The sequence below is a fragment of the Phaethon aethereus genome, assembly GCF_964289735.1.
Source record: "Phaethon aethereus genome assembly, chromosome: 7".
In the NCBI taxonomy this organism is placed as follows: domain Eukaryota; kingdom Metazoa; phylum Chordata; class Aves; order Phaethontiformes; family Phaethontidae; genus Phaethon; species Phaethon aethereus.
The window spans coordinates 38496056-38523058 of record NC_138583.1 but is presented as its reverse complement, the minus strand read 5'-3'; the positions used below and the strand labels follow the sequence as shown (position 1 = coordinate 38523058).

Below are 27003 nucleotides of genomic sequence, written 5' to 3'. Positions count from 1 at the left end.
TAACTTTGGTTTTGAAATATGTTTGATCAATGAGCTTAAATCAAACTTGCAGTGTCTGATAAGCCACACAGAGGTTCATGGTTTGTCTGAGAGTAAGTCCCCTTTGGACATGACCCGCAATCACTTGAAAAGAAGGACAGGAGCTGTGGCAGACGAAGACGTGTTTCACGTACTTAAAGGCTCACTCCTCGCCCCTCCCTGACAGGAAGGAAACCTGGAGGTTTGAAACAAAGCCTTGAGCAGGGTCAATACAGAAACCCCTCCAATTAACTGCACTGCATTAATTCAAACGTGGATGAACATCACTCAAAGAAGTTGCAGAGAGCATGCAGCTGCTTATTAAGGAACACCTCTTAAGCTCTACTCTGTAACTGGATCTAGTCATCATGAAACTCTCTTCAGCATCCCTGGACCATCAAGCTCCCAGATCAGTTTTCTAGTGAAAAAGCCGTTTCATCACTGAAACCAAATAGAAAAGCAACCAAAATAGCCTTGCTGCCTCAAGTCCTGTTTCCCAGGCAGCAGACACAGCAGGAGATACACCCACTGGCCACTTGTATCCTAACGTCAGTCCTGGATGAGCAAAAGCAGAGTCCTTCCGTAGGAGAAACTCGCCAGGACCAGAGGAAAAAACATAACTCCGAAATGCAGAGAAAAACTAATCACCTAGCCTATACACACTAACAGGACAAGAATGTTTGCACACACTGTCAAATTAACACTCCTTTGACTTAATGTCCTTGTTTTATCCTTTACCTTGCAAATGACGCTTCAAAAAAAACTGAAATCTTTTCCTAAGTGTCCCAGTTACAGATTTTTGCAACTGAACAAAAAATGTGTTTTCACAACAAAAGTACCTGACCCAATTTCAGGAAAACATTAAAAATACAAATTCATAGGACCATTTTTACTCCTCAGTTTTGACAACATGCAGTAAAATTGTTGTCTTTATTTATAGAGAAAAAAAAAATCTTATTTACAAATCAGTATTACACAAAACAGGAAAAGTTAGGATATTACTAGATCAGAAAACATTTATAAAACATAACAGATTTGTTCTGTCTGAATATTGAAATCATTATTCATGCTTATTTGAGACAAAAGTGAATGTATGGCTACATTAGAAACATATGGTATCTTTCAGTTGTGAGCATTTACTCAGAAGTTCAAATTCACATCCCTCCCGTACTCCACAGAGAATGTTCTGATCACTTAATTAGCCCACCAGAACATTGTGAATATAAAGCACAGCACAAGATGTTCCATTGTATCTGAACACTGAGCATCTGGAGGTTATTCAGACTAACTTTAACCAACTCCTTAGCCAGATGGTAAAATACAGTAGTCAAACAAATAATATCAACAACATCTGGTTAATTGTCTACGGAGGTACAACAGTCCATATCTTGGATTAGAAATGCTAATTACTGACTGAATGCAGTTACTGATTTTTTTTAATTTTTTTAAATCACAGCTTTTGCTGATAAAGTGCATGAACAGAAATACTGCAGATTTGGCAGTTCTTAAGGAATAAAACACAAATAGTTGAAGTCTGATGAGTTATTTACATCACAAGGGACTTAAAGACTGGCTTGCTGAAAACTTTTTCAGTCCCCAGGTGCGCAGTACTATAATGCTGTCTCTCAGTATTCAAAGAAGTGCTTCAAATAATTTCCGTATTGAAGAGTACAATATGATTTCTCTTTTTTCATCAAAATGGAAAGTCACAGAATCACAGAATCACTAGGTTGGAAAGGACCTTTAAGATCATCAAGTCCAACCATTAATCCAGCGCCACCATGTCCCCTAAACCATGTCCTGAAGCGCCACATCCACACGTTTTTTGAACACTTCCAAAGATGGCGACTCCACCACCTCCCTGGGCAGCCTGTTCCAATGCCTGACCACCCTCTCAGTAAAAACATTTTTCCTAATATCCAATCTAAACCTCCCCTGGCGCAACTTGAGGCCATTTCCTCTTGTCCTATCACTAGTTACTTGGGAGAAGAGACCAACACCCTCGTCACCACAACCCCCTTTCAGGTAGTTGTAGAGAGCGATAAGGTCTCCCCTCAGCCTCCTCTTCTCCAGACTAAACAACCCCAGTTCCCTCAGCCGCTCCTCATAAGACTTGTGCTCCAGACCCCTCACCAGCTTCGTTGCCCTTCTCTGGACACGCTCCAGCACCTCAACATCCTTCTTGTAGTGAGGGGCCCAAAACTGAACACAGTATTCAAGGTGCGGCCTCACCAGTGCCGAGTACAGGGGCACAATCACTTCGTAACTGTTTAGACAACCTGTAATCTGAAACTTGTATTTTTAAAAAATTGTCCTTAAATCCAGACTGCTGTTTGGTGAGTTAATACATCTAAATTACTAACGTATCTAACATATGCAACCTATACTGCTGTTTTGTTGTTTTGGTTTTTTTTTTAAGCAAATATTTCCTTAACAATTTCCATTCTCTTCTGTGAAATATATATTTTCTTTTATTGAATCTATCTGTTAATCTTCTGGTACAAGCTGGATACAATATAAGTAGAGGAACAACGAGCTAAACTATGTTTTTGAGCCAAATCCTTCAACATCATATTACAGCTAAGTGACTTCAGGGCACACGCAGCTGGTGGTGTTGAGAGGGCAACAACTGTTTATGCTGCAGAAGCAAGTAGAGTTTAAATTATATTTTGAATGGAGGCAATACTTGCACTTTTCAATTGACCTTAAAAAGTACAACTTCATACCAGTGTCAAATTGAAAATAGCATCAAGTAAGAGAGTTACATATGGATTCTACTTTACGTATTACAATTTGTACTACACTTTAAAGATGCTATATCAACTTCATTCTTTATCTTGCTATAACAGCACTGTTAATATACTATATTACATCTCCACAAATAGAGGAATAAAAGAATCCTGCAAGAAGTCACTGATAGATGATGTATATTACACAAGTTGATTTTGTTTTAAGCATAAACAACTGGAAAATATTGTTCACAAACCTGTTGCCATAGTCAATTTTGGCAGTCACTTTCTTTTTCAGTTCTTTGAGCTCATCTTGGGGTAGGGTCCCAGACAGTATTTGAGATCTCCACTCAATGAGATCATATATCATGTGCCTTACACTGCGAAACATTTCTCTGTTATCTTGCTGTTTGGAAGAAAAAGGTGGGCAGAAGTTAGTTTTGAAGTCTACTGAGAATCTTTTAAATACATGTAACAAATTGCAGTTATGAAATACAAATTCAAACGGGTAAGAGTCTACAATTAGCTCTAAAATAGGAGCCTAACTTCCTGTAGCAAAGAACACTGAATACAAAGGCTCTTACAGTCTGCTTTAGTATCTAAATAAGTGCAAATGCTTGTGCTAATGTTACCCTTAAACCCAGGTCATACTGTATTCAGACCAGGCATTCAAGGGATGATACTCTTTTCCCAGTTCATAGAGTAACTTTATTCAGTGACCCTCTATACAGAGTACAGCAGGACTAAAAATGGTCCATTTTAAGAGCAAGAGGCTCAAGTTCTGCAATACTCCATCTGCAACACATTAGAGAACACTTCCCCCCACCCAGTTAAATCTTCAGAATAACACTTTAAAATGCCTCAGTGTGCACAGCCCAGAGCATCAGTACCTTACAAGTCCACAGGTAACACCTGAAGGAAACTGAAAAACCAGGAAAGCACTAAACATTATAGGAAGTTAAACACCTTAATTTTTTTTATAAAACCTGGAACTATGGATATAAGTAGTACGCAGCAGCAAACACAAACTTTCCTCGGCAACAGTCAGCTAAGCCAGGACACAAGGAAGATGGTATGTGAACTATTACAGGAGCTTGACCCTTGTCGATGGACCTGACATTATCCACCCAAGGGTGTTAAGAGAGCTGGCTGATGTTGTTGCAAGGCCGCTCTCCATGAGCGGTCATGGAGACTGGCAGACATCCCAGAAGGCTGGCAGAAGGCTAATGTCACCCCCATCTACAAGAGGGGCTTAAAGAAGGATCCAGGAAATTACAGGCCCATCAGCCTCACTTGAGTCCCTGGGAAAGTTAGGGAATGCATCCTCCTGGGTGCAATCGTAAGTCAAATGAAGCACATGACTGGGAAAAGCCAGCACGGATTCACCAAGGGCAAGTCATACTTGACAAACCTGATCACCTTCTACAACAAAGTAACCTGCTCAGTTGATGTGGGGCGAGCACTGGACATTGTCTACGTGGCTTTCTGCAAGGCTTTTGATAGTTTCCCACAGCCCCCTCCTAAAGAAACTGATGCCTTACGGTCTAGACAAGTGGTCTGCGCGGTGGGTGGGGAACTGGCCTACAGGCAGCACCCAGAGGGTGGGAGTACATAGCTCCCTTTCAAACTGGCAATCTGTCACAAGTTGAGTCCCTCGGGCACCGATATTGGGTCCAACTCCGTTTAATACCTTCATAAGCGATCTCAACGATGGGATCAAGTGTACCCTGATGAAACCAAACTGAGTGCGGAAGTGGTCACTTTGGGAGGGAGAGCCACCCTGCAGGAAGACCTGGATAGGCTGCAACAGTGGGCTAACCAAGAACCTTATGAAGTTCAACAGGGACAAGCGTAAGGTCTCGCACCTGGGAAAACACAATCCAGGAGTGCAGCAGCACAGGCTGGGATCTACCAAGCTGGGGAGTAGCTCTGTGGAAAGGGACCTGGGGGTCCTGGTGAACAACAAGCTCAGTATGAGTGAACAGTGTGCTGCTGCAGCCAAGAAAGCCAACGGGATGCTGGGTGGCATCAACAAGGGCATCACCGGCAGAGGCAAAGAAGTCATTATCCCACTCTACTCAGCGCTTGTCAGGCCACACCTGGAAGACTGTGTTCAGTTTTGGTCCCTGCTATGCGAAAAAGATGTGGACAGGCTGGAGAGGGTGCAGCGAAGAGCCCCAAAGGTGATCGAAGGACTGAGAAGCCTGCCATGTGAGGAAAGGCTGAGAGAACTGGGTTAGTTTAGCCTTGAGAAAAGAAGGCTTAGGGGAGACCTTATCACCATGTTCCAGTATTTAAAGGGTGGCTACAAAGAAGCGGAAGACTCCCTTTTTACAAGGGGTCACAGGGAAAAGACGAGGGGTAATGGGTACAAGTTACTTCTGGGGAGATTCTGATTGGACACAAGAGGAAAATTTTTCACAGTGACAAAAATCAGCCATCACAATAATCTCGCCAGTGAAGTGGTGGATTCCCCAATTTTGGCCACTTTTAAGATTCAGCTGGACGGCGTGCTGGGCCATCTTGCCTAGACCATGCTTTTGCCAAGAAAGGTTGGACCAGATGATCCTTGAGGTCCCGTCCAACCTGGTATTATCTTCGAGTCATAGAATTGTAGAAAGTTCCAGACTTACAATGGAAGAAACCTCTTTTCCAGAGCATTTTCTCTATGCATACCCACACACACATGCATTCAGAAACAAAGAAACGAATCTTTAACCACAAAACAGAATTTGACATGTTGGTTTAAACTGGGGACAGTGCATATACACGATTTTAGCACAAACAATACTACGCAAAACTGAAGTTGCAGAACAACTTCAACTTGCCTTTTAGTTTTATTGTGAAAGACAACATCAAGACAAAGACAACAGAGGCCCAGAATCCTTTCATCTTACCCAGAAGCAGCCTCTCTTACTGTCTTCATAACTCTCAAAATTTAAGACACTAGTTAATACACTCTTAAAAATAATACATCTTTCTAAACACCCTACATCAATGGTTTATTCAGGCTACGTGTAACTATCTTTCATTCAGACTACATCCAGGCCTTATTTGACTAAAAACAACTGGAATAATTAAATAATTTTTAGAAAAATCTCTGCTATATAAAAGACAATGAAAAACTGCAGAAGGAGCAAGAAAAGAACATAGTGACTCAAAGACTCAGGGTAAAATATCTAACTGTGTAACAAAGACTTCAGTCTGTTCAGATTATCAAAAAGCTGACTTGATTATAGTGTGAGAACCTTCACAGAGAGAAAATACCCGTTATTAAAAGCTCTTTAATGTAGCAGAGAAAGACAAAACAGCCACATATGGCTGGAAGCTAAATACAGACAAATCAGAACGGGAAAGAGGTTCATGATTTTCAATGCTGCAGACAATCATACACTAGCAAGATGAAGAACATGCCACATCCTCTGCTACCTGGAAATCAAAACTGAATACCTATTCAATATACAAACACAAATTATGCACCAAATAAAGGCATAAATCTGGTCATTCAATTACTTTTGATATGCAAAATGTGGATAACCTAGAATATCTCTCTAATCTGCAGACTGACCAGTTTGAAACCAGTTACCTCCAGTCAACCTATCTCCTTTGAGAAGGTAATCCCATTGCACTAATTCTCTTTTTGGCCATTGACGACATGCAGTTAACTTCACAGAAAACCTTGAGATACAAACCATAAACAGATGCACTAAATGATCTGCCTACTCAGACTCAAGCTGTAACAGGGACTGGAACCCTTTCTGCCACTGAACCGAGGCCACCGAGAGCCCCACACCTTGCCTGCTCTTGAACTGCAAAGCACTTAAAAAACCAATTGTTTAGCTGTTCATGTGTCTTCATGGAAGTAAATGCATGCCAAATGTTCTAACTACCAATGTGTAACATCACAAGTGATTCACACGCTAGAAGAATTTTATAATTTCCTAAAAGTTACCACACACAAGTTTCGGTAAGAAAACCTCCAACAATGTCTCTTTCTGTTCCTCCTTTCTTACTATGTGTGTGCCACAATCAAGTCTCAGGCAGTTCTGCAAGTGGTATTTCTCTGACATTAAGCAATATCAGATTTCATACCCAGAGTAATCCCTAAGAAAAAACATCAGGGTCAAAATGCCATCCTCGCTGTCCTCAGCAGCATATAGCAAAGGAACCAAGGGCAATGCTGTTCTCAGTGCCCTCTCCAGATTCCGCTCCTCCTAGTTTGCTTCTGCCCATCTACTTCTTCCTCACTCCTCAACACATGACCTTTCTAGTAGCTCTCTTTTTATATATCCTCCATCTCATCTACTACAACACTACATCACTTCCAGCATACTATGTTTTTAATCTCTGTTTTCATGGGTGTGACCACAGTAGTCAATACAACCATCATCATTTCCAGTTAGCGTCTTCGTTACACAACTTTTACGATAGAAGATTTCAAACATAGTTATAAGAAACAGAGATTCTGCATTAAACTGTACTTTAAATATAACACTTTCATCTTTACATTATTTTGATACAGTGACCTTACACAACAAGAGCGTAAGAAGGCCGAGCTAGGGGACCTTACATCCTCCAGCACTCTGTTGCTCTACATCTGAACTGCACTTTCAAGTGTGTGTTTGAACTCTATTTAGACCTTGCTTACGAACACTCTGATCTGTGTAGATTCACGGCTACTGTATCTTTCTATCATCCCACCTGAGAGATTATCAATGCAAATGCTTATTACCATAAATTTCTAATAACATATTCTTATGTGCTTGGAACTGAAGCCTATGAAAATAATCAGGCATGTAACTAAAGGTCAGGATAAATTGGGAACAATCAACTTCAAGTAAAATAATTCTGAGAGGTAAAAGGTGTACACTGATTGCTTTTCAAAGGCTTAAGTTTACACCTACATTCAGCATCAAATATTCAATTTTTTCACAACATAAATGAACAGCCTTAAGAACTGCCCTCAAAACCATTTTCTTAATTTCTTTAACACAATTGTCTACAGATCTGAAAAATCTAACATGTGCCTTAAAAATCCAATGTATTCTGTACAATAGTGCTCCATGAAAAAACAGGTCATAATTGCTCAATAATACATTGCTTGATCAAGGTAATGCTCTGTAAAAACCTGAATCTGCACAAGAAATACACAGTATTTGAGAAAACACTCAAAAGAAACACTACTGAGATTTGTGCCTTAGCATCCTCTGTGTTAAGTAGCTTTTCAGCATTAAAAGTAGCCTTTAGAAATATTAAGTGGAATTTCATTTATAGTTCCTTCATCTTTCTCACTCTACCTTTCACAGTGTCACTCTTCATGAACCATATACTACTATGAACATTGTCTTAAGTTGATACTTACAACATATAGTTGCCGCCATATTATAGACCATTCCCGCAGCGTTGTGGTAACCTCCTGAATCAAGGGGAGCTCATTGGGTATAACTGTCTCATGTTGTCTTGAAATGAAGAGGAAAAAACAGTTTGAATTGAGCAATAGTTTTGTTAGGATGGTAGAATCACTTCTAAAAAGGAACTGTCTATTTCCGAAGCCAATTCAATAATGACAGGATTGAAAATAACATCACCTACTGCAAATTTATAGGTTTACAAAGCACGTACCATCAGATACGGGAGAAGCGGTGTACGCTAGTACATCCACGCAATGTAAAGGGTACTTCGATGGGCTGAGACTATGCTACTGAGCTCACCCTTTCTTCCCCCCCCCTCCTTATTTCTATACTCACAGGATATCGACACACACCTCACCATACCATTTGTTGCTGACGTACTAGTTTTACAAGAAGCAATGAAGATGAAACCAGATATGCACGACCTACAATGCCATGATACTAATGCATAATTGTTTTTCAAAACATTTGTTTTGCAAAAAATTAAGCATGCAAGTCATTATCATTAAGTTTCTGTATGACTTCGTTTTAAAATCATGTGCCATGAAAGTAAGAAACAACAGCTAGATCTTTTAATATTTCAGAAGTAGGGTACTTCAAGGCAGTTTTGCAATCAGCAAGAAAGATGTCATTATGCAGCCATCTCATGATTAGTAGTTTTATCATTTACATATTTAACAGCATATAAAAATAAAATCAGGCACAAAGGAATAAAGTATTTTAATCCTGTTGCACTCCGTTTCACACCTGGATAATTATTTATTATTTTCAGTGCATATTTTTTTTCTGGGGCTCTCTTTTTCCCTAACCAAAAACTTTCATATCAATTTTATGAACTTTTACATGCATTTCCAGCAATGCTGATTTTATATAGCTAAAGATCTAAACTTTAACAACTGTTAAATGACAAAAAATAGCCCAAACTATTTAGTGTCACACACATCAGGCAGGGGAGCATGAGAATCACAAAATGAACAATTTGACAGAACAACTAGGTAAGGCATAAAACGATGCCTGGATAATGGGTTTCAGTGAGGAGTCCAGTCTACAAGATCTACTGAAGAAATTACTTAAATTTCATCTGCATAAAAGAAAGGTATCTCATATCAAAGGCCTCTTTTCATATACCACGCAGAAGCCATAAGACTCAAGGGCTGGAAGACAAAAGAAGCTGGAAAAACTGAAGTTAGACCTAAAGCAGGGGGCAGGGAGTGGAAGAAGTTAATCTAGGTATTATTGGTTGAGAGAATAATAAAAGTTAAAGAAAAATGGTAGATTATTAATTTTTCTGAAACATTTACATAAATGCAAAAAATTTTATGCTCTAGTTCAACTCTACGACGATGCAGCTAAGGACAGCACTAGCCAGAAGCACTGCTGATGACGGCGCCTTCAAACTTGATGTGTTACCGATTTAAAATATTTTAAGAAACACATACATTTTCATCATCAGCTCCTTAACTAACTGGAAACAAGTTTAGGTTATCTGATAATACACCAAAATTACGTAGCTACAAATAGGAAAATGGATTTTCATTATTTTCAAATCAAACTTACCCTTTGCCTTCAACTATTGCTTCCTTAAGATGTATATACGAGGCAGGAAATATGCCCTTTGAGAGGGAGGGAGAGGAAAAATAAAATAAATGTTTTAAATAACCAGTTACATGTAATATTTTATCTTTTAACTAAATATATGCCAGGATGCATTGCCAGGTCTGCAGAGCCATTCACATCCTCTTAAGCATCAGAATAGTTATATTGTGGTGGGGTTTTCTGGGGGTTGGGGTTTTTTTAACCTACATTTAAATTTTGTATGACATGTCCTTTCAAGGCGTTCCTGTAACCTTAGCTAACACAGTTTAAAGGTATTTTCACAGTATTGAAGAAAACAGCAGCGATACCCTATCATAAGTAGCCCTGTAAAGAGGTGTTTCCTCCCATAGTTCAAGGTACAGTTTGCCATGGTTCTCCAGGATCATTATATATAGATGCAAATTAAGACACACTTGCTTTTGAAAGCGTGAAAGGCTGATGATTGTAAATAGATTACTCCAAAATGACATTTTGCCTGTAATCCAGGTCTGCTGCTTCCTTTTCCTCACGTCCAACCAAGCTTTTTTACCCTGCTATAAGATGCTGCTTCTGTTCCCAAGACGTTTTCTCCAGTGTTTCCCGTCTTCCAGTTAAAATAAACCCTGCATGAGAACAGGCAGCATAGCGGGCTGCCACGCTGCAAAATGAACGGGCACACGCAGAACGCACGCATGCTGCGCTGCAACCCACGGTACGCAGACTACACATAACGTAGTGCCTTCTACCGCCAACCTATCATTAGTGCTACACGCCAAAAACCTCTTCAACAGACAGTACTGCAAAAGGCCAGTGCTGCATCTCAAAAAAAAAAAGTGTTCTAAATTCATCCCAAGATTCCAGAAAGACAATAATATTTTCAAAGTAGCATAAGCTCATATTAAAAAAGAATTCAAGTCAAGCTGAGAAAGTAAGTTTCTCCACCTTACTCTGCAAGGTAATAGTTCAGTTTTCTTATCTGGGAATGAAAAAAAGAAATTCTTAGAAAGCTACAGAAACTGAGGGGGGTGACGGTGTTGTCATTTCACCCAAGTTAAAAAAAAAAAAAAAAATCACTGCATGAAGCAGCAGTCAGACAAATGCTGCAACATGTGGAATTAATTTCAGCCAAGAAGAATGTGTAATTGCTTCCTAGGCTGTACAAGCCGTGTTCGTGAAACATGGTCATAAGAAATTTACTGTATTCCCAAAAAAAGAAAATATCAAAATAGAATAGAAAAAGCCACAGAACGGGCCTGGTTAGGAAATGGGTGGGACAAACCACACAACTCAGCTCTGTACTTTTAGACATGCAGATGCAACTCAAAATGCACCTCTGTAGACAAACACTACATTTTAAGCATTTAAGTGAAAAAAGAAGCAAAACCAGGAATCATTTAATTCTGGTTAATTACTACTATAAAGTAAAATGCTAAAAAATAAAACACAATGTTATAAGACATATTTGTGCTGTTTCTTTTTATTTCAGAAAGGCTGCTATGAACAGCAGCCCTTTATGCACACTGAAAGCCTAACAACTAGGCAGAATTACACTGCAGAAGTCTCTCTCCCCCTCTCGCAGAGAATGACCTGAAATCACAATGTACATCTCCGTATCGCTTTCCAAAATGCAACTGCGTTTTACGAGTAATACATTATTTAACAGACAGTGAAGCAAAGTGTCTGCCTCTAAACAGATCAACTACAACATGAAGTTCTGAACTTCTTACTGAGGCAAAGGCTCTGGTACACCAGTTACTGCAGAAAACACGCTGATGCACTCCAACACATCTATACTGACCGTACATACATATGTACCCTTCAACTGCAAAAACAGAGACATGCAACTCAGCTGTTAGGCCTTGCTAAAATAAGTTTCAGTTAACTTGAAGACATCACATTTACTACAGGTTGAGACTAGACAGCAGCAGTTATTGGAGATCAGCAGACACATGGTGAATCGCTCCCACGCAGTACCGATCTCCGTTATAGCAATGCACCCAATGCCGTAATACACCTCTGTCCAAGAGAAAAACGAGCACGCCGCTCTGGCAACACTTACTTTCTTGGATTTTTTTCGTAGTGTATAACCTCTGTACCAACCTAGGAGGGGAAAAAGCATTAAAAAGTTCATTAATGTCACCTAGTAGCTGTCCCTTCTCAGCTCAACAGCACCTTAATGTGGTTTCTGATCATGCTTGGCCCCACCAACATGCACACGCGCACCCCACCCGAAATTAAAGTTCTCTGCAGAATTAATACCCCGGCTAAAACAAGTTTTCTTGGAAGCTAAAGAAATCAGAGGGATTATGAGGAAACTGATGGAGAACGTGACATGACAGAGATGGCATTTACATGATGCATTTAACTGCCAGTCATTTCATTTTAATTACTAGTTTACCAACATAAACAAAACTTAAGAGCATTAGCTTCACAAAAATGTACTGTTTGACTAGTTTGATTTTTAGAACCTATGCGAGTTCCACAGATGCAAGTTTCCGAATGTAGATCAGCAGTTTGTCATCTCAGCAGAAAACAAGAACACGTTGGGATGATTCACACATCAAAACACAAAAGCAAGGAGACCCACAGCCCCAATCCAGCAAGCACCCAGCCCGCTGCAGCATGATTTTTCAGCCCATGCCATACTCCCAGGCGGGTGGCCATGGCTGGAAAACCAGGAGGTGATGTCCTCTTTATTGTGCCCCAGCTCAGCACACATCTGCAAGCAATCACCATTACAGCTTTTAGAATTTCTCCAGCGCGACCGGATAACCAAAGCGAAAAACAAAGCCATACAAGCTACAGTCGTTTTGCCTCATGGAAGACACAGTGCCAGCGGAAGCAGATGAGATCTGCCGTGCGCGTTGCCCCCAGTCCAGCACTAGCCTTGCTTGTACGCTCGCACTGGGGCCATTTCGTATTTCGGGTTGTGCCGTGGCTCCTCCCTGCTCGGCGCCCCTGGGCCCCCCCCGGCTGAGCAGAGCTGCCCTCCGCAGCTTTTGGAATGCGTCCAGGTACAAGACCACCCCTCCAGCCCTGCGAACGGGCGTTTTGCGCAGCAAGGCATCCCTCTCCAGAGACCAACACGGGTGAGGCCGATGGGATCACAAAGCAAACCTGGCCAAAAACAACCTACAGTCCCACTCCTGACAACAACTAGGGCAGGAAGAAAATTCAAGGAAGACAACACCTGCTGATAAATTTGTTACCTACACTCGGGGACTAGAAATACAAATTAAAGTCTCAAGCACACAGGATTTTTCAGTCTGCTCTCCAGCAGCAAAGGGTAAAACGATTCATCATCTTCTCACACTGCATCAGGAGCCTATCCTCCGAGATCACCTGGGGATGATTAGGGCTATCTTCTTTAATCTGGTGCCTACAACCATCACAGTTCACTTCCCTACAGAGGCGGCAATGGCCTCACATCTCGTGTTTCCATTGTTTTTGGCAAATATCAGCAAAAACCATTTCAGCAAATGACCACGCGCAGTTTCTGGCTCAGGCGCAAAGAGGGCAAAGCGTCTCTGCTAGCACCTACTCCACTGGCTGAAAGTCTGTGCCCAGACACGCACAGATTTCAATCCTATTAAAGAACTAAATTTCCTCAGTTTTATATGAATAAACCAACATTTTGAAGTTCTGGAGTCTAACTTGATAAACAGCACAACCGATCCAATGCACTGTACAAACTAGAGGACGTCTCTGCCACCTCTCTTCTCCCACCCCATCTTCTGTGCTGCTGACTCGGGACATCGCACTGCACCTGCAGATTAAAAAGCCACGTAGCAAACAAAGCTCCTCGCTGCTGAACCTCTGCAGCAAGAGCTACAGGAGACTGCAGGTAAGGAAGCAGCTGAAATCTGCCTTGGAGAACTGGTTGCCCTCCCGCTCATTGCGGAGGTCTTAATGCAGCCAGGCACATCCAACCAGGCTCTTCACTAGCAGTCACCACCTAAATGAAGTTCTTGCTGGGTATCTAGCCTGTAGCTATGGCAGTGGGGAGCCCAAATTTCAAAGAGAGGTAACACTCACCAATTCAGCTGGAGGCACTGAGTCTTGTCATGAACACACACACTCATATACAAGGGCAGTTTCATTTAAATACATGCCATCATCATCTCTGTCAACTACCCGGTACATAAAAACTATTCAGTTCCATAGATCCCCATCTGTAAGACAAGGGCAGCTCTCCTCTGCATACACAGACAGGCACTACAAAAACAACCAACTCGCTCACAAACACAACTTAAAGAAATTAAGGTCACAAAATCGTGATTTTTCTTCAACACACAATAAATATGGCTTGCTGTCAGACGCCAGACAAGGGAAAAAAGAAGTATAGTATAGCTGCTGCTTTAGGTAAGCGATACCTAGTCCTCCCCACTAAAAAAGCCAGGGGTAGAGGGATGCCTGAGCATGTGTGCTTGTTAACAACAGAAAAAAGGTACCCTAACACACCTATCAACCTATGCTGTGGCCCTGGCAAATTTTAGCTCTTGATTTTGTAACCTCAGCAGTTTTGGAGATCATGGGAGAAAAAAAAAAAAATGAAAAACCCAAAGCCTGAGAGGAGAGAGGACCTGATGTCAAACGCTTCCCTGGAGCTCCAGATCCTCCTCACTCTATTCACAGCCAATTCTTGTTTCAGACAAAATGCCAGTGAGAGGAAGACAGGCTGATGCCAGAAATATTTTTCTAAAGTGATCAGGGCTTTTAAGTGGCTTATTGATGTTTTACAGTGTGTCTAGCCTCACCCTTAACAAATATTATGGGATATAATGTCTGGAAATATGCATTTGAAGGCATATATAAACGCCCAACTAAGAAAAGGGACCAATACAATATTTCTGTCTGTGTTAAAGCTGCAAAGGACAATCAAAAATTTCCTGCTGTTTCTCTTCAGTGATGCACCTATTGGGATAAGTGTTTGGTAAATAAGGTATTTGCTGCATTCAAAAAAAAAAACCTGCAACCAACAACTACATATTCCTACTGTATCAGGAATAACTTATTTGAAAATATTTATCTGGGAAACCAAACTCCCCTCCCACCGCAGCACTAGAAATTAACTACTGTTCAAACATGCAAGCTTGGTTTTGAGGCTTATTTACTGTTATATTTAATAGTTATTCACCTCAATAAGCCACATTTTTTGATCGTATGTTCCGTTTGCCCTTTCCACCAAATCATGTGAAGAAACAGAACTAAGGCAATAAAGATCTGGCAAGTACTAATTCAGAATATGGCAAATACTTGTTCTGGGATATCTGCTAGGAAATGCAATCCTTCTCTCCTGCAAGATGAAGGATATTTATGAAGTCATTTGGCTTTGTTGTTTGGCTTTTCCTGTAAGGCTCACATTAGAAGGAGTAAGAGGAAGTTTTCCAACTGAAATAAAATTGTCTGCAATTCTACCTGAACGAAAAATATTAATTTGACTTTCAACATCAATTACTCTAGAAAATGGCTTCATTTTTGCTTTAGTTCCTGGAAGAACATAAACTTTAAGATTTAACACTGAAATGTGCACATTCATTTCCAACCTCATAACTCTTCTAAAATTATAGACTGTTTTCAACAAGCCTGCAACCTTACAGGTACTGCATATTGAATTCTTTGTACAAACTTTTTCCTGCATTTCCGAGAAAAAGTTTTCTTTGATTGAAATTTAAAATATTAAAAGGACTTAGTAATAAAACCAAATTCCAAAATAAGTTCTACACAAAGGTAAAAAAATAAATAATATTTTAATCACATAAGCAAAGTCCTTCTTAGCAATCCCTTCCAGTATATGGTAGCAACATGATACCCTACAGAAACCTGCCTGTCCTTAAAACAGGTCTTCTAGACTATGCGTATCAGACCAAGCCCTCCCAACTTCCCCGCCTCCTTTGTCTGCAGAGAGAGGACCAACTGAGCCAGGATTTACCATAAGCTTTTCTTGACAACAAAGCAGACTCAGTTAGGAGAAAAAAAAAAGGAATAATAAGCAACTACAATCTACCACTTCAAACCAGGTAACACATACAAGTCTTCAAAACTACTCCTAACTTAAGGAATTATTGTAGAAAACTATTTCAAAATAGTTAAGAATTCTACAGCAGGATACCAAGAACAGAACGCATAATACACTGGAAGTCACTGGAAGAAGCCTTTTCCCCCCACACAATCTTCAATACAGGGAAAAGGGCAGATCCTTGAGAAACAGAATCACAGATCCCCAGCGAAAAGGCACTACTGACTCTTCAAACAACTTTTCTGTCCCATGCTCATATTATTAGGGGGCTTTTCTTCATTATTGGCCCACCCCAACGCAGCCTAACACAGCCCTGACACGGACAGAAACGATGGCAGGGAAGTTCCCAGGCACACACCTGGACGATAGTGCATATGGTACAAAACCTCCTGGGGCACAGTCTACACAAATTTTGCATAGAGGAACTTGGAGATCAAAAAGTTCAAATAATTACCTAATAATGGCAGCTCTGTGAACAAGAGAGAAGAATTATGGCATCTCATTTCCCATCACAGCAGGTACATAATGAGTAATCATTGTATAAAGTATTTGGAGGAACATTAACTTGTTTACATTTCTTTTAACATGAACTCATCCCATATGCTTGGAGCCTAACAACCATCAGTGAAGGGCTTTCTATTATTCAAGTCTAGGGGAAAAGCAAGTCATCTCCACAGTCCCACTTAGCTGGCAGCAGCCATCATTTGATACGGCTTCACATACCCTACTCAGGATTCAGAGTTTCTCCCACATTCATTAAATAAATTTATTTATGTATAAAGGTACAAAGCTGCACAATACTTAAATCATTCAATTTGCATTTAAAATTTTTGCATTATTATATTTTTATTAAAGCATATAACATCAGATAATGGAAAGATTCCTTTGCTTAGTCTCAAACTTGGCTTTGCAGGGGCAAGCTTGAATTCTGTAAGAAAATGCCAGCCTAGGAACAAGGAGAAAATTCATTTGCACGGTGATTAGTAGAGCTTGTTATTTTTGTTGAAATAGCATTGTTTGTTTTAGTAAATAGAACAATAAAATAAACCCTATTAAGCCAGTATCTAAAACAAATTTATCACTGATGTAGCCAAAGATCATTGTCTAGAGAAACAAACAAATTAAATCAATATATTAAAGTAAATCACACTTCCACAAGACAAAATGTGGTACAATATTTTAAACAAACACAGTTTAGTTATATGTTACCTATACCTTTCCAAACTGCAGCATGCCATAAAATTTCCAGTCAAGGATATAATAAAGAGCTATCTTTTGCTTTGCTCAGTACTGGATCAAGGAAGAGCTGAAAAGTGTTATGACAATTTTCACATTCTGTTGATTATCAAACTCAGCATTCAAATTCCCTTTTACACGGATCAAGGAGAGAAGATTTTGGTACATGTAATGTTTCTACAGCTTCATATCAAAACAAGCAAAGCATCTGAAAAGCCTGAAATCAGTCCACAGAACTGGAACACGTGTACCCGTATTATATGAGACACATAAATTATTTAGGACCCAGGTGACTTTCCAATTCAGATTAAACTTTTTAGCAACAGGCTCTTTTGCATTACCCGAGGGTATCCAACAAGCATCTACCATTTTTCTAACGTAGGGTAGACGCTACAATTGATCCATACAAATAAAGCTGTGCGAACATCCATCTTCCCTAGAAAAGGAAATGGTTATTCACTGGGTATCAACCACATGCATCTTCATTCACATCTAGCATTGGTTAATTCTGTGTTCATTAGAAATAATGTGTTTTGTCCTTTAGCAAGAAAGTAAGTAATCCATCACCTGATAACACAAGAAGATAAAGTCACAAACAGGAAAGTAATTCAATTGCAAAAACAATGTTTTTAAATGCAATTTTTGCCAGCTTACCTTCATAGGTTTCTAATATGTGGACAGTATCACCTATTTGTAAGGAAAGTTCATCTGGTCCCCTCGCATCGTAGTTGTAGAGAGCTGGACAGAGGAAACACTGCTATTAGCACATGCAAGACAACGTTACTTCCACAATTTTGGTTTTTATTACTCATTATTGCCATTCCCAACCTTTTTGTAAAGGATTTTGTAAAAGGAGTTGGTAAAAATTTGGCCAAGTCCCTTAATCCATTACTATTTCCCCTTGCAACAAATCTCAAAGAGCCACAAGTCCACTTCCTATAGATAGCCACTCACTCTGTAATGCTTTGCTTCTTCATAGCAACGTGTTCAACTGATTTTTTTGTCATACTTGCCTGTCCTCTGGCACTGTGTCAATTTTATGCAGTTCTGTAATGAACTGCACTGTCTTCCACTGTCAGCTCAACACAGAAAACCTACAAAGTGTCTTTAGAAAACTCAAATTACCACCACTAATATTAAAGAATGATTTCTCCGTCACTTCATTAATTTACTGCATGCATACTATATTCAAAAACAACATGATTTCAAAACTCCTGAGTGGCAGAGGTAACTGCATCAACCAATTGTATTCGTGGGAGAGACTAGTCCTATCATCCCATTTTATAATATTATAATCAAGTTATCATACTTTACTCATTAGCAAGCCCTGACAGTATCCACGGCCTGCGCCACCACAGCCTGCAAATTTACCAAATGCATTTGTTTTCACAAATATTCCTGAGTGGCTCCAGTCACAAGCAGCGTGAGGAATGACAATAAAGTAAAAAAGGTTCCTTCTCCAATGCTGAATTCAGAAAAAGCCTGGAGTCCTACCAGCTAGGACCTTAAGGAGCAACAGGCACAACATGAGAGGTGTGAAGGACCCTCATGTTACACAGAGCTGGTAACATTGCTGGAGACCTAAGGCAGAGTAGAAAGGATTCTGGACAGAGGGAAACTCTCAGATTTGTTTAGATGCACCTAAACCTCACAGCAAAAGCGTCTTCGTTGTAGGTTATGAGTTCCAGCTCATCCCTTGGAGGACAGTGTGCGCATCACGGCCCCCCAAGACCAGTGGTCGGCCTCCACCCATGCCTACCCACACTAATCTTCCTTGAAGGAGCACAGGATGAACACCTTCAGCCAATGCTGAACTCAACTGCAAAAAATGAATGCTGGAAGCGGCTCCTGCCTCATGGCCTCTGACCTGCAAGCTGCCCATACTCACCCAGACTTCGCTCCTGGCCAAGGAGTAACTTTGGAGAGACAAAAATTGGTTTGCTTTTAAAAAACAGTAGTCAGGTATACACTACCAGAAATAATTCAAATGGGAAAGATGCATCATCCCACCCACCAATGAAATGGCATCATAACCAATAAATAGAAACCAAGGGGATGGGTTGATTTTTAAAGAACTGCCTGATAAGAAAACAGAAATTTTGAGAACTGACATCTTCAGAAGATAATAAACTACAACTGAAAAAAAAAAGTAACTCAAAGACCACTCCTCCCTACTCTAACCAAAAGAAAATCTGGAAGCCCTGAGCAGCAAGATTAGCAATGCCCAGAAGAACACAGGAAATCTATCGGACAAATACGCTGCAGACTAGGTTTGGTTGGAAAAAAACATTAATAATCTGAAAAACACAGTTATGACTCCTAAAGCTAGATTTTTACATTTCTCATGGAGCAAACTCTCTGTAAGAGACAAAAATCTTCCAACACCAAGTAGGTCCTCGTGACCAAAGGCAGCAACTCCGGTATTTCACAAGACTGAAGTTAATGAACTATGCTCAAGGTGAATCCGCGAAAGTTTCTGCACAGTTCTGCAACTGCAGTTACTCTCTCCAATTAGGTTAGCCAAGTTTAAAGGTGTTTTATATACTATTCTTAACAACTAATGAAACAGCAAAAGTAGTCTTCCTCCTTCACTGTGAGAAGCTATGTACTTCTCGTCTTCGCATTTCCAGTACATGAAGGGCTCTGCTTCACTGAGCACAGCCCTCCTCTTTACAGCGGCAGCCTCCAAAATGCAGTGTCAAAGGACAGCCTTGCAAAAATATCTGAAAATCAAACTTCTTACTGTTTGCCGTAATTCTTCCGGGAGAGAAAGCATTTTTGCAATACGGTAACTACCTCACAACTTTCTACCACCCCTCAGATAACCCCTTGCTTTTCTTTCTACACCAGTTTCCAGGGATGCGGCTGGTGTGCTGCATCAGGGAGAAGCGCTCCAGCGGGACTCCGATACTAGTACTGGAACAGAAAGAACTGAGTAAGTTACACGTAGCTGAGACCAGCCCCTCTTCTCGCAAGAAATCTTCACAGCTGCTCAGACCAGAAGAGTTCACAGGACATGAACAACACGTGCCACGCTCATTACAGGTCACAAAGCACTTCCAAACAAATCTCAAACTTAAAACCTACAGCAAAAGGCCAAAAGCCACAGATTACAAAGGCAATGCCACATCAGACCCAGGCAGCGTCCTCACTTACCTGCCCAAGTTTTGTCCTATTCCCAAGTGGTCCTAAGCAGGAGGCAAGAGCCCATATTACACAGAAGATCAACAACACAAATTACATCTATAAGAACTGGTAACTGGAGAAAAATACTTCCTTGATCTCAAATCTGATAATCGGTTTAGCAAGCGCGCAAGCAGGAAACATCCCAAGCTGGCATGTGAGAAGGTCTAGTCCCACCACGAGGACGGGGCACGGTGCCCAGCACTGCCTCCAAACGTGGCCACAACTTCATTTTCAACCTCCAGGAGTTACTATTTATTCTCCCCAAAATTTATCGAATTCCAGCTTACAGTGCTAAAAACAATGAATACCTGACAGGCTGCCCTGGTCCTTTTCTCTGCAGTACACCTCTTGCTTGACAGGCAACAGGCTTTAGAGTTTGGTAAATAAATGTATCTGAGCAAAAAAATTTAAAAAAAGGCAATTTGGAAGATAAAACATAGTATATAGTGTAAGTTTCTAAGTAGAGGAGACTTCAGGGTCAAAAGAATAAAGGTCAAGTACATTGCAGAGACTAGTATCAACAGTATTTAAATGAAGGTTTAGAAAGTAATAGAATTTTATTGATATCAAAACAAGCCAGCTAATCCTGTTTTAATGTTTTTGTTAACTTCTTCATTATTAGAGAGAGACAAACCCTCCCTCCTAAGTACCTAGCACAGGGTATTTCAAAACCGTAATTGCTGTTCTGCAGGAGAATAGGGTTCTGTGAAAAGCACATTAACAGAAATTAACATTTTGAACTGCTCTGAGCAGAGGGATGTTAACGGTTGTTGAATACATGGCACACGGGACACTCTGCTTGATACCACTCATCAGAAATGTCTTCAGTTCAGTTTGTGCACGTACCAGGGAAGACAAAGTTACGCAGTCAATGTTAACTCCTCCAAACCTGTGCGGCTGGAGCTCAACACTGAGCTCCATTCTTTTGGTCTCTGTTTAGATCTCTTGAACACTCACAGCTGTCAAGAGTTGAGAGGACCTGTGGGTGCTCAACACATCCAAAAATGAATCCAGCTCAAGTCTTCCGCCTTCAGGACCCCAACAAGCAATCTTGCTGCCTCGTACCAGACATCCCAGTCAGGAAAAATTTGCATTATGACAGATAAAACACAGTCCTGTACTTAATTCACACTTCAGCTAAGCATTTCTCAAGCATATAAATGGAATAACACTAAAGATCAAAAGGCAGCTATGAATAAAAGACATTAACATTTACATCCAAGAGAGCTAACTGGTATCTGTCAGAACAAGGAGGGTCACATAACAGGAGCTCCACTGTAATGACCAATTCTTTTGGCAGAAGATGACAAACAGCCATCAAGTGGTAATTACTGCCCACGACAGCTCCCACTGACCTGAACTGAGTGAGGAGCAACAGTCATGGAGGGAAGATTTATCTTTAGAAATGTGTGTGAAAAATATGTCTACCAAAAGAAAAAAATAATCACATTTTTGGCTTGCAGCACCATTGACGGATCATGAAGCAAACAACCAAAATAACTATAAAGTGCCTTCCACCCCTGCAATTACAAAACAAGACTTGAACTACACTGCATACTCCTATGTAAGCTAGCAGATAACTCCCTCACAGGGTAATTTATGTAGAGTGACATCAAAAGATGTTATGACAGACAAAATGTTTGACTGGAGCAAACAACAAGGCCTTAATTAAAGGAAAAGACAAAATTTGGAGGAATACAGCATGAAACTGGTATGCTTATATTTTGCCTGATCGACTGTGTTCTGCGTCATCGTTTAAAATATTTAAAAGCCTGAAGTATAACTTCCTTTTTTATTTTTTTACTGAAATAAGTTTTGTTTAATTTGGAAAATCCAGCTCTCAGTGTGATAGATTTTTAGCTTGGAGAGCTCTAAAGTGAAGCATTAGGAATATTTACACCAGCTAACGTTAGGCCTCCCCTTTGTGCTTGAATTGCAAATCAAGGCTCACTGTTTTGGCAAAGGAGTTATGCAGCCTCTTAAGTTAGAAAAACCTTTGCTATACAAGTCACAAGCAAGGTAAGCAGTATGGTTACTTAAGCATCAAAATATTTATGACTGAGACCTAGCCAGTGCAAGCTAACCTCCTGGTTAACACTTAAACAGCATCCTGATGCTGTTCATCCATACACAGATTTTTTTTTCCCTGCTCTAACAAACTTCAACTGAAGAGGCACAGCTAAGCTTCTCTACTGCAACTGAATACTCTCATCCCTTATCATTTAGAAGAATACTATTTACAATGGGTTTTCTCCTTAGGGGATACATCTGTGATAGAGGCAACTCAAGACACCATGCAGCAGCGATATCAAAGTCACTGGGGCTCAAGATGCTGCTTTGAGCTACAAACATGCTGCCTTTCCACAGAAGGAATACACGAGTTAGTGCAGGCATTTGCAAGCCAGCACCACTTCCCTCAGTTTGGGCTACAGTCTGCACTACAAACGAAGTATCGGGTTCATACTGATGGCAATCATCTTTAAATGAGCAAGGGAGTCACCTGTAAAAGTAACTTCTTCCAGAAGAGGACTGCTCTCCCTGCAGAAGACCCTTGAGAAGGTAAAGGGGGCAGATGCTCCTGGATGTCTCTGGCACGAGCTATGCACGTCCCAGACACCTGCATCTGGCCGAAGTTTCCTAATTATGCTTAGAATTACTTATTACTTTCTCGAAGTTGTGGACAAAGAAATAAAGAGCTTTATTTTCCAGTTCTAACCATCATTAACTATGACTGATTTAGTCTAGAGCTGGGGAGGCCTATTATATTTGCAAAATCACAGCCATAGACCAAGTTTCCTTGACAATCATGTTATGGGTGCACTAGCACTGGCTTCTGAATAGACCATTTCAGCTAGTCTTGTATCTAACCTGCTTATAAAAACTGAGGTAAACCGAAAGTCTTTGTGATGAGGAAAAGACCTAGTAATTTTGGGGGACATGCTACTGATGAATAAAGAACAGTTGTGGCTCTTGAGATCTGCGCAGAACAAAGCCAGTGACATACGGATTTAGTATGTCTGTTAGTTAGTCAAGGCGGACCTAGCTGACACGAGGGCTGAAAAGCATCCAGCAAAGGTGTTTGTGAACCCTGGGGTTCAGCTCTGAGATGTAATGAGCAGAACTAGGATGGCAAAAGAGAAAACACCCAGAACAAATTCACAGTGACAAAACCATCCCAAAGTCACCTCTCATTCCCGCACCGCAGGACAGAAGGTTTCAGCCAAAGATATTTTTCCTCATCAGCTGTGCTTTCAGCAGAGCAACTCTCCAGGTAAAGGCTCTCGCTGCTCCCCTCCTCCTCCCACCACAACCACAAAGCACATCTACAAAGAAGTACTGAAGTGCCAAAAGCAAAGGATTAGTGTGGGCATAGAACAAGCAATTTTTTCAACTCTAGCCATTGATAAAGAAAGAAACAATGAATAGGGCATTACAGTAATTGCACTAAAAAACCATTTACCGCTAAAGAATACAAAACAAACACCTCTGCAGAACTGCTCTCATTAATCTGCGTGCATTAGGAACATGAGTGTGACACTAGAAGAATTAGAGAGAGGCGACAGAGGGAAAAGGAAAAAGCAAACAAAGGTAACACCAATATATACTGAAAAAGCTTTTCTCTGACTGTATGAAAGCTGAGATATCTTAAGATATCATAAAAATGTTACAGTAATATCCCCTGGAATTACTTTGCATTAAAGGCTGTATTAATCATTCCACATTCCTAAAAGGAAGCAAACTGCATTTAACACATTATCAGCTTTATTTCACACTTTTTTTTTAAAAAAAAAATCGTAATTGTGCTTTTTCCATAAAAGCAGGCTGAAACCACAGAGGTGAAAGCAGTGTCTCTTGCAAATTCTCTCTAGTTTTAAAAATAAACGGTTTTCCTCCTATTTGCTCTAAAAGGAAAGTTGTTGCTTCCAGTATTAGAGAGACTCCTTAGTCCTCCGCTACTTATGCTGACAAGTTTCCAATTTTTACAGCTGAGGCTACTGGAGAAGGAAGCAGGAAAAAGGAAGAAGTGTACAAGTCAGGAGTTGCACCTAAGATTTGCTAAAGACTATTACTTCATGTGTGTATTAATCAAGGGTAGGTCTTCCTGCCTTACAGTATTTTGTCATTCCTGGTCTCGGTTCACAGTTCTCTCTCAACATTCCAGTTATTTTGTCGTCCAAACATTCACAAGAGAAATTTCCTAAAGAGAGGAGAATCTGAAGAAATTGTTAGGCTTGAACGGTTATCACCAAGCTAACGAAGAAAATACAGTTCATGGTTCCTCCTCCCCAGTAACACGCTACATCTTCTTGATTAAACCCAAGAAAGTGACTTATTGCAGGTCTCTCCCCAGCAGGACTAGATTAAATCCAGCAAGTTTCAGTAGATGGTAAGGATTTATTCTCATTTTTCCTTACAAAGGGAAGACCATTCCTTTTTGCTCTCCTCCATCTGAGCAGCAAATTCCTGGGGACAGAGGGAACGGTTCACCTGGAAACTCCATTCCCACGCAAGCCCAGGAGCACTGCCTCTCCTTCACGAGCTACACAGGACATCTGGCAAGGGTTAGAGACTCCTGAACCTGGACTCTGGCACCCCCCAAACTGAAATCCCTGCAATGACAGCTTGCTTTGCCTCTTCACAACCGAGGACACAAAACACTTGAAAGAAAACAAGTAAACGTACACAGGAATAAATTCTGCATTTAGAGGAGAACCTAAGCACAGGTGCAGCACCAACTGTCAGCTGAGCACAGGTTAGAAAGAGCAAAGGGCCACCCAAGTCTCTCTAAACATAAGTAGACACATCAGGTTTTATAACACAGTGGAGCAATCTCTTTTGCAACACATCTGGTGTCTTATCACTCCCCAGCATGAATTAATAAACTGAGGAAACTTCATAAACACAGAGCAATCCCCAAACTTGCTTTCAAGAAGGGCAACTACCCTGTTGCAGCATTCTGCAGGCAGAGCTCAAGTAGCTCTTGAGTAGCAGAGCTCAGGAACAAAACACATACTTGCCCTTTCTGCACTAATTAAAAAAAAAAAAAAAGAGCTCTGGACATACCCAAGACTTCCAGGAACCAAGTTCAGGTTCTTGCTTTTCCTCCACCCCTCCCCTTTCAAGCCAGAAACCTTATTTTTACAGAGCTAAGGAAGTACAACAACATCTCATTCTTAACAGTTTTGTCCCTCCTCTTTCTTGCTACTTAATCTGTATTGAGTACTTCACCACTAAGTACTGAGGGCATAAAGCTGAAACTTGCGTTAAAAACCAGGTATCATTATTAATGCTGTTATAGTCAATAATGTGCCATAATGCACATTATTGAAGAAACACAATCAAGAACATTCAAATCAATTTTTAATATTTAAAAAGTCCATTAACTGAAACACATTGTATGCAGGAAGTAATCATACCACCCCAAGCTCTTAAGACTGGCTTTTGTAGAGAAACAAGATGCTGATTTAGACAGAGATCATTATCCAGAGGCAGATGTCTTGGCATCTGTCTTCTGGTAACGCAGAATCACGAACTAAGATGTTCCCTTGAATTTCCTACATTTCACTGGGGGACACCAAGAAGTGGTAACTCTGCTCTTGCCATGGTGGGCCTACAGGCAACATCCTCAAAGGCAGCAAAGACAGTGTCGGAGCATGCACTATGCTTACCACCATGTATCTGAAGAAAGGACTTTGGTGCTTTTAATTTATTGTAATTCAAAACAGCCTCTATCTGAAGTATTTGCAAAATCTGCAAAACCTTCAATACTGCCAGGCATGAGAAGGAAGGAAGGAAAAGAGTTAAGTGCTGGCAGGGAGGAGGAACTAGTTCAGCTTACGGTCAACGCTGGCAGAGGATCAAATGTGTATGAACCGGTCATGAGTCAGTGTCAGGCCGTATCCTTAGACAGAGGTTCCCCGGGAGATAAGGGATGGAAGCTGGCAGCGCTGCAGCTCCACGCCCGTTCCTGGCTGATGGGCCTCCAGCTGCACGTCCCTGCACCTTCCCTTGCACCTCGTCCCTCAGCCAACAGTTGCAAGGAGTTCAGCTTGCTCGAAACCTCAGCGCCTTTTCTTTGATAGCTCCATCAGTAACTCAGAGCAACCGGGGAAAGCCAGCAATGGCAGAACAGCGGGGCCAAGCACAGGAGGGCAACAGCACCAACTTCAACTGACACCAACTACAGCTTTAGGAAAAGGTCCCAAACAGAGCAGTGCAGCTCAAAACTGTCCTGCCAAATGAAGCAGCAGATGCAAACATCTCCAAATGCAACAAGCTCAATCTTAAAAATGGCTTATGAAAAAGGGACTATATTAGAGCCACGTGCACACCACAGGCAAACCCTTAAGTCCTTCCCAATCCAGTGCTCCAGGCTGAAACAGCACAAATTATGGCCGAAGTCTGCACAGGCACCAATGCTCAATCACAAGTTGCCAGTTTGGTGCTCAGGTAGAGCACAGAGCTTCCCAAGTGGTTGGCAGCAGCACCTCTTACACAGGTTGGATAGAAGACTGGTCAAGGAAGACTGATACAGCCGGTTCCTCAGGACCTTCATCCTTGATGGGATGAAGCAGAACCTTTATGAAAATAGCTTTTTCAACTTTCGGTTGCTGTGATGCAAAAGCCAGCAAGAATGAAGCCTAGTTATATCTGCATGAGGATTTTAACAAAAATAATCCACACCGCACTAATCTTAGCTACATCTGAAGACGCCTGATGCATCAGTCTCCTGCTTCAAGCTTTTCCCTTGCCACTGCAGCAGTCTGTACCGCATTGAACATAATTTTGCAAAGAGGCTGTCTTTTACTAAGCGTTTCTATATTTCTTA

The 27003-nt window shown here is 40.9% G+C and overlaps 1 protein-coding gene across 10 annotated transcripts in view; it reads right to left on the bottom strand.

Annotated features, from left to right (window-relative positions):
* DOCK1 (dedicator of cytokinesis 1) overlaps nt 1-27003 on the bottom strand; it is a gene marked incomplete at its 3' end in the record, with an annotated part of 322821 nt that overhangs the window by 280914 nt on the left and 14904 nt on the right. For 8 of the 10 annotated variants that reach the window (XM_082001997.1, XM_082002000.1, XM_082002001.1 and 5 more), the window contains exons 2-6: nt 17643-17726; nt 11793-11833; nt 9716-9771; nt 8110-8206; nt 3005-3153 (exon numbers count right to left, since the gene is read on the bottom strand). In XM_082001997.1, the coding sequence (XP_081858123.1) occupies nt 3005-3153; nt 8110-8206; nt 9716-9771; nt 11793-11833; nt 17643-17726 (427 nt within the window). The remainder of the gene's footprint in view (nt 1-3004; nt 3154-8109; nt 8207-9715; nt 9772-11792; nt 11834-17642; nt 17727-27003) is intronic. The other 2 variants (XM_082002002.1, XM_082001998.1) reach the window with 2 other exon arrangements.